Source organism: Colossoma macropomum, unplaced genomic scaffold (genome assembly GCF_904425465.1).
Source record: "Colossoma macropomum unplaced genomic scaffold, Colossoma_macropomum, whole genome shotgun sequence".
Classification (NCBI taxonomy): Eukaryota; Metazoa; Chordata; class Actinopteri; order Characiformes; family Serrasalmidae; genus Colossoma; species Colossoma macropomum.
Window position 1 is genome coordinate 13,026,190 of NW_023494804.1, and position 18,030 is coordinate 13,044,219.

General features: G+C 38.4%; 1 protein-coding gene across 2 annotated transcripts in view; it reads right to left on the reverse strand.

Annotated features, from left to right (window-relative positions):
* The window catches only part of pi4kaa (phosphatidylinositol 4-kinase, catalytic, alpha a), a 45,631-nt gene extending 27,839 nt beyond the window's left edge, over positions 1-17,792 (reverse strand). For both annotated transcript variants that reach the window (XM_036594614.1, XM_036594613.1), the window contains exons 1-21: positions 17,589-17,792; positions 14,923-15,039; positions 14,601-14,694; positions 14,007-14,095; positions 13,067-13,139; positions 11,652-11,914; positions 10,843-10,909; positions 9,712-9,863; positions 9,506-9,571; positions 9,322-9,418; positions 8,765-8,956; positions 8,512-8,612; positions 6,663-6,792; positions 6,372-6,501; positions 4,772-4,867; positions 4,401-4,584; positions 4,138-4,238; positions 3,343-3,511; positions 1,277-1,327; positions 998-1,106; positions 732-868 (exon numbers count right to left, since the gene is read on the reverse strand). In XM_036594614.1, coding sequence (XP_036450507.1) covers positions 732-868; positions 998-1,106; positions 1,277-1,327; positions 3,343-3,511; positions 4,138-4,238; positions 4,401-4,584; positions 4,772-4,867; positions 6,372-6,501; positions 6,663-6,792; positions 8,512-8,612; positions 8,765-8,956; positions 9,322-9,418; positions 9,506-9,571; positions 9,712-9,863; positions 10,843-10,909; positions 11,652-11,914; positions 13,067-13,139; positions 14,007-14,095; positions 14,601-14,694; positions 14,923-15,039; positions 17,589-17,684 — 2,514 coding nt within the window. In that variant the 5' untranslated portion in view covers positions 17,685-17,792. The remainder of the gene's footprint in view (positions 1-731; positions 869-997; positions 1,107-1,276; positions 1,328-3,342; positions 3,512-4,137; positions 4,239-4,400; positions 4,585-4,771; positions 4,868-6,371; positions 6,502-6,662; positions 6,793-8,511; positions 8,613-8,764; positions 8,957-9,321; positions 9,419-9,505; positions 9,572-9,711; positions 9,864-10,842; positions 10,910-11,651; positions 11,915-13,066; positions 13,140-14,006; positions 14,096-14,600; positions 14,695-14,922; positions 15,040-17,588) is intronic.
* Between the last annotated feature and the right edge of the window lie 238 nt (positions 17,793-18,030).

Consider the following 18,030-nt stretch of genomic DNA (forward strand, 5'->3'; position numbering starts at 1 on the left):
ATATTGCTGCAGCATATTAGATAAATACACTGGTCCTACACCATTAAGCAATTTTTACACCAGTAATAGTATCTTGTATCTACCAGTAGCCAGTGGATTTAAGAATGGGGGTGATCTGTTTCCTTCTTTTACTCCTAGTAAGAACTCTGGCAGCTGCATTCTGAATCAACAGAAGTTGTTTGGCTGTCATTTTTGGGAGTCCAGTTACGAGACCATTACAGTAATCAATCCTGCTAGCAATAATGTGTGGATGAGTTTCTCCAGGTCTGGTTTAGTCAGAAAATGTCTAATCTTGTTAATGTTCTTACGGCAATAAAATGCTGAGTTAGTAACTGCTATGACTGCTAAAACTGAGATCAGAGTCCATTAATATACAAAGATTACATGCTTGTTACTTAGATTTTAAGGCTCTCGAAAATCCGGAACATTTATTCTTGTAATAAGGTATAAATCTTTTTGAAAACAAGAAATTCTTGATACTTTTTTTGTTTGTTTGTATACATTTACACAGACTGCTGAGATAAATGGTTTAAACCATTTGCTTGGGTGCCTAAAGGTTTTGCACTAGTGTATACAGATAAAAAATACTGCCCACAATTTCCATATCAGTGCCCCACTTCAATGTACTGCCATTTTAATATATGCAAGTTTGACCTAATGGCTGCTTTACTCTGTATTAAGTTGTAACAGGTTCCACAACATTAGGTTCCACAAGATGCATTAAACCCTACCGGAGTAACTGTGTCATTCTTCAGAGCGGAGTTATATTGCAGCTCTGAACGCAGGGGCTCTCCACTGGGGAACGTCAGCAGAGGGGATTTGGTGGCTATTTCACAAACACCCTCATACCACTCCTCCGGCCACAAACCTGGAAGAGACAGCACACAATCAGCGCACTTGTAGAGTCACAAAATTGCTATCATCAACACTGATACAGTCACCATGTAACCACAGCGTCATGTTTTGTATGGGATTCTGCATTTCAATTACAACTCACCCGAGCCTTCCACAGCGAAGCCCATGACAACGGAATACAGCCAAAAGTCTCTAAAGAGCTTCTGCAGCCTCGGTTTAGCCTCCTTTATTGGTGGCAGACGCCTGGTCAACTGGAGATAACAGTGACAAGGTGAACTGGCCGTATAGCAGAAAATAAAGCATCTGCAAATATGCACTTGTTTTTAATTTGACAAACTGCAGAGGGCACTATGTAGAGTGTGAAAGGCATTAGCTCAGGCCCTGATAAGGAACAGCTTTTGACTTTGAATAAATATTTTACCACAGCGATGACAGGAATGAGCACTCCTAAATTACCAGCACTGCTTGAGGCCTGAAAGAAAATGGAAATAAGCATCAGAGATGTGTGATATTAAGGAAAATGTCATTTTGCAATATTTCTGTTTTTTGCAATAAATACTGGGATATATGGAAAGGAATAAAGCAGTCAAAAATTGACCCAGATAAAGTATTCCCAAATGGACCTAATTATGACTTTATGAAAGGATTATGTAGGCAGAATAATATGGACAAAGTACAGTATTGAAATTATCAGTGACTTAACCATGACTATTAGAGCTAGGCCTTAAGTTTGGGCAATAAATGTCAAAAATTAGTCAAAGATTAACCATTAAGATATTGCTCATTTCTGTTAGCAGCCCTATGGAATTTCTAGTAGTATGTTAGCACCAAGCTAACAATGACAGATGTTAACCTTTTTTGGCTGTTCTAGATTAGTTAGAAATAATCATTAGCTTTAATTAGACTTTTGTTTGCATTTTTTTTTCAACTTTCAATGTTATTATTTTCAATATATTTGAAGGTAGTACAAAATAATTGCTAGTGGGAACCCTCTGAGTCGTCTAATGATTTCTGGCAACTAAAAATACATGTCATTTACACATTTTATTTTGTATGCAAAAGTTTAAACACATCTGGTCAAATGAATGTTTGGACATGTAAGGATTGGTCTGCATTATTTTTGGCCAAAATTGTTTATCACACCATCACACCCAGACATCATCTGTGATTGGTCAGAGTGCCCACAGCACACAATAAAACATTCAGTGACTGGTAATATACAATAAGACATGCCAGAAAGGATATATTGTGCAGTCCTAACCCACACTTTTGCGCTTCATGTTTTTAATTTTTCAAGATTTAAGACTCTAAAAGCGCCCCAAACAGTCCACACTTTTGATTGCAATCATAACTTCTCTCTAACCAATTCACTGTGACCTATTAATGGATTCTGAACTTTACAATCTTAACCTCTGCACTATTACAGTTCAGATTCTTTATCTTTGCTTTCTGTGTATTAAAACGTCTCTGCCATTGCAAAACCATGAATTGTACCAAATCCTCTTATGCTGACATCTCTGCAGTTATCTAGTATGGATTAATACAATGGCTGTTAGCACCAGTTTAAGCCTCTTTCAGCAGGCTTTCAATCTTCCCCAAAAAGTCTGATAAGAAACCACTGGCAGAACTGCGATAACACCTCCATGTTAGCCTAGCTAACTGGCGTTCGGAATACAGCATTCCATGCTTCACGTTTGACAGTTTTAGCTGCCAGTGTAAAATGCTCTTCTCAGTCTTGACTGGTTGGTCCTGTTTCAGGGCCCACAGAAAAGGTGTGAGCTGTATCCAGATTACTGTTTAGTTGAGCTAAACACATACAGTCAGCTACTGCAGGTTATAAGGTGGCAGCAAACAGGTCAGAAGGAAGTATACTTTTTAATACAGTATTTTGCAAAGGTCAGAAATCACTCCTCATTTATTTAATTTTCAGTTAATCGGCCATTAAGTAAAAGTAAATTTTTTTTAGGAGAGAAGTGGAACATGTATTTAAACAGAAAATCATCTACACAGAAGCCTCGGCAACCCAATATAAAATCAAATTATTCAGTATTTAGTGTCTAAACACTTTATCTTATTACAGCTTACATTATTTTTTTCATTAAATCTTTCTTTTAATTCAATTTTCTTGAACTTTTCCCTTCTTTATGCAAGTGGATTATCTTATATCTTAATCTCATTAGAAATATCTCCTGAAAAATGAATAACTTGTATATAAAGGCCATTTTAACTGGAAATTAAGTAAATGAAGAGAGGTCTCTGACTTTTGGACAGTAATGTACACACGTCTACTTCACCAAACCCAATTTTACTGTTTATTTTCTTTCATTATTTACATTCCTTTTGTCTTTCTTGTTTCGTCTACCTCCCCCTCCAGCTCATTACATTAAATAAATGACATTCATTTGAATTGCAAATAAGAATCGTACACGCTCCCATGCATACACACTATACTATTGCATATACATAAGAGAGTGCACATGCGGATACCTTAAGCGCGGGGCCCTTCTCGCTGGCTCTCTCACTGGCCCGTTTGCCCTCCAGGCCGAGCTGCACGAACAGCTCCAGAAGGTTCACCAGCAGCTCATCCACCATGTGCTCGGCCTGCAGGTTGGCTGCAATGTTGGCCAGGGCATTGATCACCGCCAGAGAACAGTGTCTGCCCAAAGCATGAACACAGTTGTCAGCCACAGGTGTCAGGACATTATTCTTTAAAAAAAAACTGGGCATTAGGTTACCCCCCTGCTAGGTACATTTCATCCCAGTCTGCTAAAACTGCAGTTTAAACGATAATCAAATTTACCCTGTTTTCCCCTCATCCCTCATGTGGACAATCAGCAAAGACATGTTTGGTGTCCAACAACTGCTTCTTTAATTGTGCACTGAAGCTACAAGGCTAGCTAACAAGTAGCTGACAGGTAATAGAAGCTTATACCAGTTTTTTTGCACAGTTGTTAAGTAATCGCAAATAGACTTGCTTATTTGGTTTCTGATACTTCATAACTGTTATCTGTCATCCACAAAAATGAACAACAAAAAAAAGATTAATTTTTTAAAGACAACAGTACAGACGTGAGTTTAAGGCAGTTTGATTGTGCTAACAACTGCAATGGACTGACAACCTGTCCAGGGTGTATCCTGCCTTCCGCCCAATGACCGCTGGGATAGGCTCCAGCACCGCCCCGCGACCAACAGTCTGTGCATTGTTAAGGGCTTTATAACGTAGATAAAGAAGCTGTTTGATACAAAAGTTGTGAAATGACAGGAAGTGACATAAGCAGTTACCGGTATCCGTGGTCTTTGTAGTCTTTGGTGGAATATACCATAGAGCTGGCTTTCACACTTATTTGCTGAAATAAGTTCCAGACTTCCTGGTATATGTATTGCTGAAAGAAAATAAACAAAAAAATTGCAAGACAATTTATTCCAGGTGCATATGAAAATGCTAATATTATAAGCAGCATGGCATCATTACCATTAATGAGACAGCATTTAATGCAAACAAAGACAAAGTCTTGAAATGCAAGCGTGTGTCTATGTAGACATACATTTCCAGTGATGACCATGCAGCCCAGCTGGTCAATGATGAGTACATCGAGCTGTGAGGGCGGCTGGCAGAACTTTTGCTGAAGGATCTGCAGGATGGGCTCCATCACACGTGGGGTGTCCCTCAGTGCCACCGCAATGTGCCCCAAAGCCCGGATGGTGTGGTCCGGAATGAGATGGGCGTCCCTTGAGAAAAACAGCTAGTGACATTACCTTCAACTCAATTCCACTGTCAAGGACACGGCTTATATGAGACATTTTTACTTGAGTAGATTGGGAGAACTGAAAAGAAAAAACGAACCGAAGCTTATTATCCATCAAAGGACACATCTAACGACCTGCTTAGCACTTGAGACCCCGCACAATAACATACTTGTCATTTTCCTGGGAGATGTAGAGACGGTTGGAGAGGCTGGCAAGAAATGCTTCCACAATGACTGCATCCATGGTTAGTCCTGCTTTCAAGCATCTAAAATAAATAGATAAAGAAGATGGTAGGCTGTGAGGAAATCAAGGCTGAGCTTGACTAAAAGAACAAATCCTACAGACAGAACAAGCATGAAGACTGCTGTGGTGTATTACAGTTTATTAGTGAAAAAATCCTCAACATTGTTAGCATAATAATAAAGCTTTGGTGATTATACCATAACGATAAAGCATAATGATTTAAGATTACATTTTTAATCCTTTGAAACCTAAAGGCCTAAAAAAATGCACGTAAATGGCTTCAGTCAATATTTTAAATTGTATTCTCAGACTCTGCATATCATCACTGTCAAAAAACAAATCAAGCATCTCCAAAATGGAAGCTTTTCAGGAGAAGCCAAAGCATTTACTTTTAATCTAAATGAATGTAAAACTTTTTATTCCAAGCAATTTTGGAGCATCTCTACTGGCTATTTATCATGAATTTTTTTACACACCAGAAAGGGCAGTTGCTAAAAACTACCATATTTGCCATTCTAAAATAACTTACATTTACACATTCATTAAGATGAATTGCACTAATTTATTCAAAATTCTGCACAATTAAATTGCTAAGATGTACACAAAATCATTCAAAATGAGAAATGTAAGAATTCTTCACAGTGTTGGTGATAGGAACCAGACATCTGAAGCGTTTAACACCTCTCACAGTCCCCTTTTGGAATAAAACATACTTTTTGAAGACCATTCATGGTGAAAAGGCACATGCTGGGTGTTGAAAGGCAAAATACTACCCGCTATTCAACCATCAATGTTACATGTAAAATCTCTGAAGACACATGTAGGTTTATTGGCTGCTTTGGAGAGTAAATAAAATGGCTAAATTTGCCTTGTAGCTATCGCAACCCCTGGTTCCTATCACCACCATTGTAAAGAAAACTAAATCTCTAAATTTCTCTACAATGTACAGTTTTACATCAAACCACTCAGAATGACTTAATAATTGAATTACACAGGGGCAAGAAGGCGCCTGCATTCAATTCCCAGATTTCTGTGTGGAATTTGCATGTTCTCCCCGTGTCTGCGTGGGTTTTCTCCCACAGTCCAAAGACATGCAGTCAGGCGAACTGGAGATGCTAAATTACCCCTAGATGTGAATGTGTGTGTGAATGCATATGTCTGTGTGCCTGCCCTGCGATGGACTGGCGGCCTGTCCAGGGTGTTTCCTGCCCTCTGTGGTATGTATTACAGTGTGTATTATGCAGAATCTTTGAAAAAGTAGTGGAATTCCCCTTTAAAGAAACCACAAAATTCTGAATGGCAAAGGCTAAGAAACATAAAACATAATCTTTGTTATGGATCTATGACCTATGGATCTATAACTCTAGTCAGAACTTATTTGTGGAAATTTAATGATACAAATCAGCATCTGAAAGATTGTGGCAACAATGTCATACCCAAGACCACATTCACTGGGCTGTGAACCATAAATCTTAATGTGAATGAAGTCAATCAAGCAAATCTTTAACAGGCCGGTATTTGCTCACCTGCAAATGTTATCTATGGAGATGTCTCGGAGTTGTTCATACATGGAGGGCTGACTTTTCTTACTGGAGTGAGCACTGAAGGTGGACTGGGAATGCTCATTGGTTACATGGATCTTGATCTCTCCAGTCCCTTAGCAAAAGAAAAAAAAAGGAGTAAGGCATTTCCAGCAACTCACTGTAGTCTGACTTCTTAAGCAACTGAAAAACAGATTTTTCCCTATTTAAGATTTGCACAAAACTTGAATTATATTGGTTCTAATATATTGTAGTATACAAGATAAGAAAGGTCACCGGTGGTGTACTGGCTGTGGTATTTGTAGAGCTTGACCAGCACGGGAGATGGCACCACCAGGAAGTCTCTCAGTGACATGGTGACGGAGTGGGCCACCACTGGAAAACGCTCACACAGACGCCCCAGACCCTAGAACCACATCATTTCCATCAATTTCCATCAATACATCCATCACACTAATATAATACTATTCATTTCATATGTATATCTGTTGTATGAGCATTATTCAATTTAATTTTTTTTTCTTTATTTGGCCATTTTTCAATATTGCAGGCCTCTTCACTGTCAGCCAACATAAAGGGGTAAAGGTCCTTATACAATATGTTTAAAACCTATCGACGCCTTCCTTCAAACTGCTGGTCATGCCCTGTCGAGCACATTACCCAAGTGCTCCACAGACAGCACTCAAACCTGACTCCCAGCTGTCGGTGATGCTTCAACAATACTGAACAGTGTTTTAACGTGCACCCTCAGGCAGTTATGTATAATAGTTTTCAATACAAAATCTGTAAACATTTTCCAATAAATTCTCCCAATGCCTTTAGGTCAAGAATCTGAAAAAATAGAAACACACAAGGTCAGTACTCAAACCTTTTACAGTGCTGGATCAGTTTCTGTGTCTACTCACAGGGATGTAACTATCTGAAGGTGGTGATTCAACTGCAATGATTTTACAATTCTAGAATTGATTAAAATAATATTTAGTAAAGTATAGCTGTAGGAAACGTATCACTGCTCTGGTGAGCCATTTCAGATTATTTATGAAAATAATGGATGTTGTGTTCTCTGAGCCAAAGAAGAAATAAACCACCCAGATTGTTACTAGTGTAAAGTTCAAAATCCAGTGTCTTGTCACGGATGGCTTTGTATTAGAACTCATGGTATGGGTAAATTGCACATCTGTGAAGGCATGAATAATGCAGAAAGATACACATTTAGGAGCAACATATATCACCTTCTAGACCATGTCTTTTTCAAGGACATCCATGCTTATTCATTTTCAGCATCACATCAAGTCACATACTGCACGTCACAACAGAATCACTGTGTTATCAGAGCATGCAGGTGCTATACTGGCCTACTTGCAGTTCAGACCTGTCTCCCACTGAAAACACGAGGGGCATGATCAACCTTGAAATTAGTCAACGTTCCTACTTTCATTGGACGTTAACCTAATCAAGAATGTATCCTACGTCTTGTAGACAATTTTTAAATGGTCCACTTGTCATGAAACTTTGTAAAGTGTAAGCAGTACTTTTTTCAAATTATGTAAAAAAATAAAAATTACCAAAATGGACATATAAGGTCCTAACAGTGATGATATGCTGCTTCCAAGACTCCATCTTTTACGGGACATCCATGCTTATTTCAGCATGACAACAACAAGCCATATTCTATGTGTGTTCCAACATCATGTCTGCGTAACCAGAGCGTGCGGGTGCTAGACTAGCCAGCCTGCTGTCCAGACCTGTCTCCCATTGAAAATGTGTGATGCATTATGAAGCTCAAAAAATTACAATGAAGGCCCTGTATGATTGTGCAGCTGAAGACCTGTGTAACAGAGGAATGGGAAAGAATTTTGCCCTTTAAAACTCCAAATGATTAGTAAATGTTACTAAAAGGTGATGTAAAACAATGTTAAATATGCTCCTGTCCTAACTTTTTGGGAACATGCTGTAGGTATCAAATTTGGAGTATGCATTTATGAAGGGCAAAACATCATGTCACATATCATGCTTTTGTACTGTTTTCAATTACTGCTTTCTGTATTTATTAGCATTTCTTTTACTGTCCCAACTTTTCTGGAATTGAAGTCTGAGTTCTTCTTCTATAACTGTGAACACTAACCTGCAGACAACAGATGAGCAGAGGCATGTGCGCAATGATGACTTTACTGGACGTTTTGGACTGCAGCTTCTCCGACAGCTTAGTGCAAAGATTCTCAGCGCCTACCAGCAACACAGTAAAATAACAATAAAATCAATTCAATTAATTATTCAATTAAATTGAACACACCACAATACTACCTAATAATCAATTGATATTACATACTTCAAAGATACAGAAGAACATCAAAACTTTTTCCAGCTAGTAACCTTACCCTGTTCCTCAGTGACTGCCCAGACCATGAGGTCCACACAGGCAGCGTTTGCCTGGCATCGCAGTTTGAGTGGGCTGAGCTCACTATGCAGATATTCTACATCATGCAGGATGCGCTGCAGCTCAGACTGGCTGCTGCTGAACTGCTCCAACACAAAGTCATGCACCTCCTTCACAAAGGACGTCTGCAAGTCTGTACACAAACAAACCCAGGGTCACCAAAAAGAACAAAGCAGGGATGCGTCCATGTCAACTTATTCACCAATGATATCATCCTGGTAAAAAGTCTGGAGCTCTCCAAGTTTTACTTCATTTTCCTCCATGGAGTCTTTACGGTTTGAAGGAGCTTCTTTAAAGAAGCATTATAATATTTTTTTAAAATATTACAAGCAAGGTGCTAGACTGAGGGGGAACATAAAGATTCATACCTTCCTGTCTAACAAAACCAATTAATTTGTGATTTTAAACTGATCAAAGTAAAAAGTAGTTAAAACAAAACAACTGTATGTACACTCTCCAGACATGCTGTAAAAGATATAATGCTTCAAACCCACTCACCTTTCATATAATACAGAGTGTCCCTCAACATTTTAAATATGGCCACATACAGAGGGTCACTGAAGGTTTTGTAGAAGAGGTTAAGACTTGGATTACTCTGTAACAGAAAGCACACATCACAAATTAAACACAATTCTTCCTTACACTTACAAGTCAATGGTGAGTAATAATTTGTGCACGTTACCTCTAAAACCTCAACCATTGTTTGATCCAATGTCTTTAAAAATGACTCAGCAACAAACTGCTCAACCTGTCCACAAAGAGAAAGAGCAGATTACATTAACTGTCCATGGTAAGTAAGTAGAACTCAGGTTTTTGTGAATGTATGGAGCTTCCAAGTGAAACTTTCACCTAGGAAGCAGAATATGAGTGCTGATATGGAGCACTAACCATCTGAAGGAGCTGCCTCAGCATATCCAAAGGAACGTCAAATTCCTTAGTGCTGCTGCCAGTGAAGAGAGGAGAGACAGAGAAACTGGAGCTGATGTTGGAAAAGTAGTAGTCCGGGTCTACAGTGCTGCCATCAGGCAAGTACGATCCAGCTGCAACACGTACACATACACTGGTCAAAACCTTGGTTAATCACATGTCCACTTCAAAGTCCCTTAAAACAGCATTAAAAGTGAAATCAGGAGCTGGTACCATGGCATCTACATGTATATGGTCATTGCATGCACTTGCACTTTAACTCAAAACCTCATTATCTTAGCAATTCCCGCTTCCATCAATTAGACACTCATTTGCCAGTAACACCCAAGGTGCAAAATACAGGGGTCCTGTGGGGTCTGGGCAGTGACGATACTCTTGAACCCTACAGTGAGGGAATCCAGTGGCTCTATTATGCTGTAGGGTATATTTTATATTTGGGTCCACTTGTCCCCTTAACGGAAAGAGTCACTGCATAATCAATATAAATTTATCCTGACTGACCACCTTTATCCTATGATGAAACATTTCTATGCTGTTGGCAGTAGTGACAATGCCCCCATCCAAAGGGCATGAAAGGTCACCAAATGGTTTGATGAGCGTAAAAATCATGTAAATTCTATGCTATGGCTTTTGAAGTCACCTGATCACAACCCAACCAAACAAATATGGGAGATTTTGGACCGATATGATAGACAGAGCTCCCCACCATCAAAACAATACTTAAGGGAATATGTTTAGAAGAATGGTGTCCATCTCTCTAACAGCATTCCAGAGAAGCTGTTTTTGTTTGGCTGTATCTTAAACCCTGATATAAGTAACTGTCCTCTGTTTTGATTGGATGTCCTGAATTGTGCCCCATTTGAAAAGGAGCTCAGACTGAAACACTTCTTATAACGTCCGCTTAAATGGGAGGAGCGAACCTGCCGTAGGCTGAATAGGTGGATCTATAAAAATGTGTTGGTTGGTCTTATTTCAAAAGAGTGAGGAAAATTATGGACGCTTTACTGATAGAAGGGGTGTCGTTCTTATGGAGAACGGAGAATATTATTGCTAAAAGTATTTCATATTCACTTCTCTGACTTTGGATGTTACCTTCAAAGTAATGAGCAGAAGGGTCAGCAGGAGAGCTTGGAGGCAGCCCTGCACGTTCTGGACTGGCCTAAAAGAAAAAAAGAAGGACAAACACAGTACATATTTAGGACTGGGCACTCTTTGTTAGCTCCTTTGGCTAAACAACTTCCTTTAAGGAAAAGTTTGGCAAAATTTCAATTTCACACAGATCCTTAGCTTAGATGTAATTGAATCAACCTAGACATGTTTGGTGTCCAAAGTCTGTTTCTTTAGTTTTGCAATAATGCTACAAGGCTAATGTAGTAAATAGAAGCTTAAACTCAGCCAATTAGTATTGCATTAACAGAGAATTCTAGTAATTTTTCAAAATATCTGCATAATTCAATCTTCGAGATGTCAACAAAGTCATTCAGGGTGATCTGATGTGAAGTGGTTCTTTCAGAGAAACTTATCCACAATGCTGTGACAGGAACCAGGGGGTAGCAATTTCTACAATGAAACCACTGAGAATGACTTTGTTTCCATCTCAATGATTTAAATATGCAGAAATATTTAAAAATCAGTGGAATTCGCCTTTGCCCACACGTCCAAGTCATGAGACGTTAGCTTGTCCAGTAGTTATGTAATCTCAAATAGATTTTCTTATGAGGCTCCTGACATACTTTTATCTATTAAAATGTACTACATGACACTGCATACATGTGGAGCCTTAACTTTGCCCAAACTTTTGTAAATTAAATTTTTTGTCCAAGTACTACTTGAAGCAGCTGCTCTCATTTTAATGAACTGAGTGCCCCTTGCTGGTGGTTTGATGTACTGCGGTCAGGAACCTGCTGCGAGATGCTGGACACGCTGCTGGTTTTGCGTCGCAGTGTGTCACTCTGGCAGACAGTGAGAAGCGAGCTGGGCAAGATGGAGCGGAAGTCATTGAAGGAGCGCCGACGGGCCGCCTCCATCTCATCTGTGCTGGCCACGGGCTGCGGGATTGACCGGGGGAAAAGCTTGGACAGGAGTGGCTCTTCAGTGTTACTGTAACGTCCGGATGCTCGAACCACACCAAACAAGCAGGGCACGGTGTATCGACACATGTATTCTAGGTAAAGAAATCACAAAAACAGTTTTTGTAGGTGGAGTTTGATAACAGATATAGACATGTACTGTCACTTCTGGTTGTATTAGGAATCAAGTAATCTACTGATAATTTGGACAACTTTCTGGATAATTCACTGGTTGAGCTGTGAACAAAGTCATTCAGAGCGGTTTGATGTGAAGTGGTTCATTTGTAGAGAAGATCAGATTTCTTTACAGTGTTTGTGATGGGAACCATGAGTCTCCAATGCAAATACAGCCATAAACCAGCAGTGGACTCAAACATGTCTTTTTTTATATGTTATATTGATCATGGTAAAGTAGTGGTAAATTAGATTAAGTACGTTTTCTTTGGGGACCATTATGCCTTACAACACCCTGCATGCAACTTTCTGCTATAAATAATTTTAAAAACATGTTTAAGGCCAAAACTTTCTCAAAACTGTTGCATAACAGTGCCTGTCTCAGGCATTAGGCAGCATATTCATAACCACTTCACTTTCTGAGAAGGAGCTTTTAGAGACATTAATCGTGTCAGATGTCTGGTTCCTATCACCACTCCTGAGTTTTGACTCTGTATGTTTCTCTAAAATGGAGAATTTCACATCAAACCACTCTGTCACCAAATGACTTTGTTTCTTTATCATAATCATTTCATTATGAAGAATTAAAAAAAAATAAAGCATAGTCATATAAAAGTCTGAATACCACTTTTTAAAACATTGTTTTCTGTAAATTTTAGTACACAAGTTTAACATGTTAGAAAAAATGATCTAACACATAGTATGTGCCATAACTTTTGCACAGGCCACATTCTATGCTCCAATATGTTTAAAACAACAAATAAACAGTAATTGTGCATTAAAATGTGCAGAAGTTTGTTCTCTGTAGAGGATGTGCTAACTTATTTACACTTAGAAAATCAACAAAACATGTCGTTTGACCAGGGACGCCCAAACTTTTGCATACAACTGTTTAAATGTGTGTGTCCATCGAGTTCTGTTTCTTACCCCAAGAATTAGCGTAAGGACAATTTAAAATAAGTGTCATCCTCACTCAAATAAACTAGTCTCTGCCAATTCATCGCAAAGGTAAATCTGAATGTGGGTTAACTAGTTAACTGTAACAGCTCTTGAGACATGTGGAGGATACAGACCTTTGTCTTGACCTTCAGGGTTCTGGCATGTCTCCAGAAGGACCTGCATGAGGTCCATCACAGCCTCCAATATCTGTAAAGGACACAAAATCCACAGTTTAATGTGATTCGTAACAACATTTTCATATAAGTTTCTGCCGCAGGGCCTAAAGCATCAACACTCTGGAGGAAATTGATAATAACAACAGTTCACTGACGTACACTAGAGTTTGTCGTTAGGGATGCACGCTCGAAACCAGCCAAGATCAGAATCTGCATATTTGCTTCAAACACACAATGTGCTGCAATTTTATGATGTAAATATCCAGGTATGATTGTATGCAAAAGTTTGGGTGCCTTTGTTTTGCTGATTTTCTATGTTTTGCTGATTTTGTGAGAATACACAAACACATCCTCTACAGAGAACAGAAGTCTGCACATTTTAATGCACAATGACTGTTTACTTGCTGAATTTAAAATATTAAGAAAAAAATCAAACATAAAATGTGGCCTGTGCAAAAGCTATGGCATATTTTACACTGTATGCTTTGTATGCATTGTTTTCCTATATGTTTAAATCAGGAAATAAAAAAAATGTTCCCTGTAGAGAATGCGTTCACTTAATTTCACTTAGAAAATCATCAAAACATGTTAATTCAAACTTCTGCATGACTTTAAGTGTCTTTGGGCTGTATCTGAATGCTTGTGCGTGTACTAAAGAGCAAATATTATTTTTTATATTGTAACTTTGAAAACTAAATTGAAACTAAATTGAAAGTACCAGATATACGTTTCATGTGTTCTTTTAGCCAACACAGTTCATGTTCATGATCTGTGCATCCCTATTTGGCACTTACAAATACTGTATATGTCAAGTATTAATGCTAGATGCACATCTAGCACTTTCACTACTAATCCTGAATTAAAGCTAGAGCTGAATAAACTGCAGCACTGCACACACCTGGATTCGCAAGGTTTCATCTCTCTGAGCGACATCAGACAGTACAGTTACCAAACAAAAGCAGAAGTTCTCAGCAACAGGAAGGGTTTCTGCAAGAATCAAAATGCAAATAAGCAAGAATTGTGTGAATACGTTCTAAGAAAGTTGAATTTAAAAGAACCCACATGAACGAAATAAACAATTTCCTTCAATTTATTTTAGAGTTTGATGTACTTTGTAAACACTGGTAAAGTTTCTCATCCACTCCCTAGTCCATATATAGAAACGAAGCTGCACAAACGGCCCGTTTTGAATTCATTGTTTTTGTCATGTTACAAAAAAAATAATGTTACGGGCATATCCACTTATTCAGCCTCAGATACTCCTATTGAAGTTATAAGGAGCATTTCAGCCTGGGCTGAATTTTTAATGAGTCTCAGTAAAGGACAGCCAATCAGATCAGAGGTCTTAAAGGCATGGAAACAAAAACAAAATAATGCTGGAAAAAGACCATGTAAACATTATTAAGGCCACTTTTGGTTAATGAATCCAAATTCAAAAATAAGAGAAATGTAGAAAATAGATCATTAATTTAAGAACATTTTGGGCTGTTACCTCTACCCTTCCTCTCGGAGCTCTCTTCAATCCATTGTACCTTTGGTAATCCCTTCAGCAAGCCCAGAAGGTAAGGCACAATTGTATCTTTGTGCTGAATAAAAAACAAGCAAACATATATTTATGTACCACAGAACAAAGTGAATAACAGCTACTAGGTTTAACCTATACTTATAAACCTATAAATCTCAAGTCAGGCCAACTTTTGGAACGGTAGTGTTTACCTTAAACTAGATTCAGCCTCGTTTATATGGCGCACCTCATATTCAATATTTGTAGCTTAACAACACGAACAGCTTCAATATACAATGTTACTGTGTACCTGCAGGTCTGATTCCACTAGGAAGATGCCCAGTGCTATCACAGCATCTCTTCTCCTCTCATCCAGCTGAAAGACACCACGGCAGTCCACCGGACACATGCATTGCAGTTTCTGAACCTAAATCACAAATCATCAAGAAATAAGTAGTAAGTCAACCAGTCAGGTTAAAGAACAATGCTTTGCCTCCAAAACATTTATTTCCAGTTTTAAGACTGCAACTTTAGTGTTTTTCTATTGCAAAATGTGGCATTATGAGCATTTATTTTATTTGAGAGTTCATCATATATAGCCTTCTCAGTTATTATGGAAGCATGTAGGGGTGAGCAATATGATAAAATATGTCACAATGCGTTTTCTGAGCATATCATGGATCTCGTCAGCACTTCAAGGAGAACTCCAATGATTTTTTTAAAATTCTACATAATTAAATGGTTGAGATGTATACAAAGGCATTCAGAGTAGTTTGGTGTTAAACGCTTTGTTTTTGTGAAACTTAGAAAGTCAGAATTGTTCACAGAGGTGGTCATAGGAACCAGATGTCCAAAGAGTTTAGTGCCTCTGAAAGCCACCTCACAGAAAGCTATTACATGAAATGGTTATATTATGTTAGATGTATGCTACCTACTGTCTGACACATTGTTTAATGATTGTTCTGTGAAAAACCTTTAGCTTAAAATGTATTTTAACCTGTTTATTTAAACCCACTTATGGCTGAGGGGTACATGCAAGGCATTTGAGGCTAAATAGCCCAAAGAAAACTTGTTTTTTTCAGATCTACCACTATTTTACCATAATTAACAGTACATACAAAAAGGTTCACTGGTGGTTTTGGATGATAAATAAAATGGCTATATTTGTGTGCAGACATCTTGACCCCTGGTTCCTATCACCACCACTGCAAAGAAATCAGAGTCTGTAAGCTTCTCTACAATGAACTATTTCACATTAAACCACTCTGAATGAGTCAGACAAATTGGTTGAATTCCCCTTTAAAAAACTAAATATTTCATTGCAAAGAGAGCATAAATGGGCCTGTTTAATTTGTGATATTTTTTTGGTCATATCACCTACCCCTAGAACCATCTGCCACTCCGTTCATCAGTTAAAATATCTTCCGTTCTAGAGGCCTCAAACAAATGGTTTGAAACCTATAGTCTACCTATGGTCATCAACCCTGCTCATGGAGATCTGCCTTCCTGTAGAATTCATCTCCAGACCAAATCTAACACAACTGATCTCACTAATGAAGTTGCTTTAACCTGTGTCCAGCAATTAAGTCATCGCAAAAAGACCTGCTTATGTGGTTTCTGACACTGTATGACATACTGTTATATATAAAAATGCTCAACAGTAAAGTGAATGTAAAGTGTTTTGGGAACAATAAGAAGTTAAGACATCTCTTCAGGAAGGTAGCTCTACAGGGGCAGGGTTAATAGGCACTGCTACAGAACATTACCATCATGTCCAAATCATTTTATACATGTATGAGCAACAAAATTAGGTTTTATACTATTAAAAACACTCATTCCAAACTTTATACAGTGTACCTATACCTGACATTTACATTCTTGAGTTTTAAATCTCTTGCTGTTCTTTTGTCGTGTAATTCAATATGGGGACAATATTTTTATATTAGTTATATTTTTCTACATTCCTGCATTCAGTGGGTGAGAAACAAAGTTATTCACAGTAGTCTGGTGTGAATGGTTCACTGCAGAGACTCCGATTTCCGATTTTATTTACTATCTAAAACCACCAATGAACCTACACGTGCTTTCTGAGATTCATAAGTAATGTTTATGATAGTTGAATAGTGGTAAATCTGAAAAAAAATGTTTTCTTTGGGGACTATTTTGCCTTACTAAGCCATCCATGTACCCCTTTGCCGTGCATGGATTACAATAAATTGATTAAAACACATTTTAAGCAAAAATTTTATCAAAAAACTATCACAAAACAATGTGTCAGACAGCAGAGGGCATGTATCTAACCATTTCATGTAATAACATTCTGGGAGGGAGCTTTCAGCATTAAACTCTTCAGACGTTTGGTTCCTATCAACTGTGAACAATTCTGACTCGACAGGTTTCTCTTGAACGGAACACTTCACACCTAACCACTCTGAATGACTTTGTTTACATCTCAATCTTTTAATCATGTAGATTGTTTTTAAATGGGTGGAGTTCCCCTTTAAGTGTCGACCGTAGATGCCATTACTATTACTCTCAGGCTGTCAGCAGAACTGTGATCTTTTTCTAAAAGTGCAATAACCAGGCATTTATGACTGACTATTCATAGGCAACAACTGAAACTATACCTGTTCTTTGTTGCACAAATAAATAGCTTAATACCAAGTTATTTGATTACGAATTACGGAATTGGACGTAAACATCAGCTATCCCAGCTAACCAGTGACGGCCTTTAAAGTAAGCTGTTTTGAATGGGTTAGCTAGCTAATGTCATGTCCATTTAGACATTTACTTCGCTGGTATAAAACATGACATGGTTATGCCCTCTATCCAAAAAACAAACGGAGCAGTGCTGCGAGTAAATGATTACTTCAGTTACTAAGTTTGGTGTTACTAGAGCTAGCTAAGCTAGCTAACTGGCTAGCGATCTTCCTACAGGAATTAGCGTTAGCCTGTGTGACACCTATGAAACGTTACCTTGTCAATTGGAGCAGGCCGATGAGCAGCTAGTGATCGGGCCAGGGACAGTACAGTGTTAAAATAAAATCCCCTCGATCCTCCTTTTGCCGACATTGTTGATTTTAAAAAAGAGAACAGATTTAACGTTCTGACATCTTACAGCCACTAAGGACAAACACGGGTCCTCGGTACGGAAAGCCAGAAAGGCCACGTCATAACGTAAACGGAAAAACGCGGTTTGGATAACCTTTTCAGTGATGGGCTAAACTGGGTAGGAAATAAAACATTACTGTTAAAGGGGAACTGCACCGACTTTTCAAAAGTTCAAATGTTGAGATGTAAACAGATTCAGTCAGAGTAGTTTGAAGTAAAATGCTCCATTTTCAAGAAACTTGCCAGCCCAGCTCAAATCTTCTTTGTGGTGGTGATAGGAACCAGTGGTCACAATGACTAGAACACA